Source organism: Limulus polyphemus, unplaced genomic scaffold (genome assembly GCF_000517525.1).
Source record: "Limulus polyphemus unplaced genomic scaffold, Limulus_polyphemus-2.1.2 Scaffold2176, whole genome shotgun sequence".
Classification (NCBI taxonomy): domain Eukaryota; kingdom Metazoa; phylum Arthropoda; class Merostomata; order Xiphosura; family Limulidae; genus Limulus; species Limulus polyphemus.
In genome coordinates this window covers 178,516-181,790 of record NW_013667786.1, presented here as the reverse complement: position 1 = coordinate 181,790, position 3,275 = coordinate 178,516, and the positions used below count along the sequence as shown (strand labels likewise).

The 3,275-nt window shown below is 33.4% G+C and overlaps 1 protein-coding gene across 3 annotated transcripts in view; it reads right to left on the bottom strand.

Moving 5' to 3' along the window:
* Positions 1-1,384: 1,384 nt before the first annotated feature.
* Positions 1,385-3,275, bottom strand: part of LOC106466171 (7SK snRNA methylphosphate capping enzyme-like) — an 8,788-nt gene continuing 6,897 nt past the window's right edge. Inside the window, exons 3-4 of one of the 3 annotated variants that reach the window (XM_013926414.2) lie at positions 2,605-2,731; positions 1,385-1,601 (exon numbers count right to left, since the gene is read on the bottom strand). In XM_013926414.2, coding sequence (XP_013781868.1) covers positions 1,504-1,601; positions 2,605-2,731 — 225 coding nt within the window. In that variant the 3' untranslated portion in view covers positions 1,385-1,503. Of the gene's footprint in view, positions 1,602-2,399; positions 2,732-3,275 lie in introns of all 3 variants that reach the window. The other 2 variants (XR_002612135.1, XM_022394137.1) reach the window with 2 other exon arrangements.

Below are 3,275 nucleotides of genomic sequence, written 5' to 3'. Positions count from 1 at the left end.
TGAAGTTTTTTGTTTTGATAAAATTTGGTTGTCCAGTGAATATTTCTAAATGTCTATGGCAAGTAATTTTTCAGTCTTAAAAACACCTGCAAAATATAAATTGAAAGTTAATTAAAAATACAATTTGAACCTACTGTCTTTCCAAGCACATAGTATTCAGATCATGTTAACTTTTTTGCCTTCTTTCACTTGTATACAATATTCTTCTTTCCATATAAAAATTAAAATACTTTATAGTAAGATACAGGTGATCTTGTAATCATAAGACATTATACAAGAAACACCGATGTAAAATACAAGAAACTGTCTTTCTGGCTGTATCAGAGCCACGATATTCTTTCAAAACATTTTATTTCGTCTCAATACGCACACAGCGGCTAACAGGTTTTATTTCAATTGTACAAATCTAAAAATGCACGGTCTTGTCTTCGTGTCAACCTTTCCCATTCATCATATACAACATGTTAACTGAAAAAAAAACTGCCAAATGTTAAACACCGAAATGTTTACATAACATGTTGACACTTTCACTAGATGTTTAAAAATGGTTACAAAGCATCACTATCACCGATGTTTTAATCTTGAAACTGAAAGTTAAACGACTGGGTGAACAAGTGTACAAATTAAACAACGAAAACCTTATAGGGCACTAAAAGTACAAAGTCATAATTGTAGTGTTTCTACTGTTACTGAAATGGAAATACACGTAGTACAATAGGCGAGTTGATGACCAGTACATGGCTATAGCCTATTCAGATCATGTGTGACTATTAAAAATCTTTAAAACTTTTAAATTGTTGTGTACTTAATATAAAAACTCTCTCTGCTCAAGATCTTTAGCCTCCTTTTCATAAAACAAAAATAATTTCCATACAAAACTGTTGTAAAGAATGGTAAGAGATGCAAACTTTGTCATCGGAGATGTGGATATAACTTCTACAATATCCAACGTAGTTTTTATCTGTTTTGTTTATGACTAAGCTATCTGCTGCCTTCCCTAACTTTGAACTGCCAACCAAATGGAAGGAAATTGTCCGGCAACACGCACACTACCAACTCTTGTGCTACTCTTTTACTAGTGAATAGTGGAATTGTCCATCATTTATAACATCCAGGCCATATAGGTGTACTATAACAATGAAAAATATTAAAAGTAATTATGAACCAGTTAGAGATGCTTAATCAATCATTGTATTTATAGAGTTGTTATTATAATATACAATGTAATTCAATTTAAAAAAAACATTACACAATACTGTTGGAGGTACAAAACCTTAATTCTTCTTTAAATTTGTATTAGACAGATTTTTTTTATAACAAAATGTGATATTCAAAGTAACAGGAGCTAATCCTGAAAAAGAAAAAAAAGAAAGACTACCGTGTGTCCCGTTTCTTTGACAAAACTTTTATTAACTTTCAGTTCAGATGTAGCTAATAATTCCTTAACAACTAGCACTTAAAACACAAATGAATTCACATGGAATTATCTTATGACTGAGAAATTTACAAGTTATCTCCACATTTCATTGAATTTCTTTCTTCGTTCAATGGCCCAGAAGCAGATTCAGCTTTGGTGAAAATGTAAATCGGCCGACAAAATCCTATAAGTAAAGGAAATTATTATGTTTTGATACAGCCAGATAGAAACGAACAAGTGCATCTCAATCTTCAAGTGTTTGGAGGGCATCCTGAAAATTCATAATTACTGCACATTTTAATAAATATACGACGTTCACAGGTTAATACGGCTTTGTTTACATCGTCATAACTAACAATTAATGAGAATATATTTTTGTTATCAGAGTTAGTAACCTACATGATTATTTAAATCTAATTATTAATTAATAACTATTTTTTTCCTTATTTAAATATACACTAATTACTAACTCATTCTATATTCTGGCTACAAATCTGCTGCCAACAAAGGCAGGACTACGGGAAAGGGGCACAAGGGAGAGCATTTTGTCACCCTCCACCATTTAGCAATGGGATACAATACAAAAAAATGGACACTCACAAAATATGGAACCATAACAGTTCTTAATGCTCTTCTGGTCGTTACAGTACCAAATATGGAAGCATGACTTTGTTCTTAATTTTCTACTGGTCGTTACAGTACCAAATATGGAAACATGACTGTTCTTAATGCTCTACTAGTCATTACAGTACCAAATATGGAAGCATGACTTTGTTCTTTATGCTCTACTAGTCATTACAGTACCAAATATGGAAGCATGACCTTTTTTTCTTTTGATGGGTGGGCTGGCATGTCTCTTAACTAACAGGTATAAATCTTACCTTTGATGGGTAGACTGGCATGTCTACTTACTAACAAGTATAAATCTTAGCTTTTGATGGGTGGGCTGGCATGTCTACTAACCAACAGGTATAAATCTTACCTTTTGATGGGTGGGCTGGCATGTCTACTTAACCAACAGGTATAAATCTTACCTTTTGATGGGTGGGCTGGCATGTCTACTAAGTAACAGGTATAAATCTTACCTTTTGATGGGTTGGCTGGCATGTCTACTTACCAACAGGTATAAATCTTACCTTTTGATGGGTGGACTGGCATGTCTACTAACTAACAGGTATAAATCTTACCTTTTGATGGGTGGGCTGGCATGTCTACTAACATGCAGGTTGAAAATCCAACTTCTTTTGATAACAGATACTCATTGAACTGCTCTGGACGAAATTTTATATTTTGATAATTTTTAAAAATGGTCTCCTGAAGGAAAAAGAAAATGGTACAATCAAATGATAGTCTAAAGTACACACACACATACATACATACAATGGTATGGTACCTTTGTGTATTGATGTTATACACACACACACACATACAATGGTATGGTACCCTTGTGTATTGTGCATTGATATTATACACACATACATACAATGGTATGGTACCCTTGTGGATTGATATTATACACATACAATGGTATGGTACCCTTGTGGATTGATATTATACACATACAATGGTATGGTACCCTCGTGCATTGATATTATACACACACACACACACACACATACATACATACAATGGTATGGTACCCTCGTGCATTGATATTATACACACACATACATACATACATACAATGGTATGGTACCTTTGTGTATTGATGTTATACACACACACACACATACAATGGTATGGTACCCTCGTGCATTGATATTATACACACACATACATACATACATACAATGGTATGGTACCCTTGTGCATTGATATTATACACACACACACACATACAATCGTATGGTACCCTTGT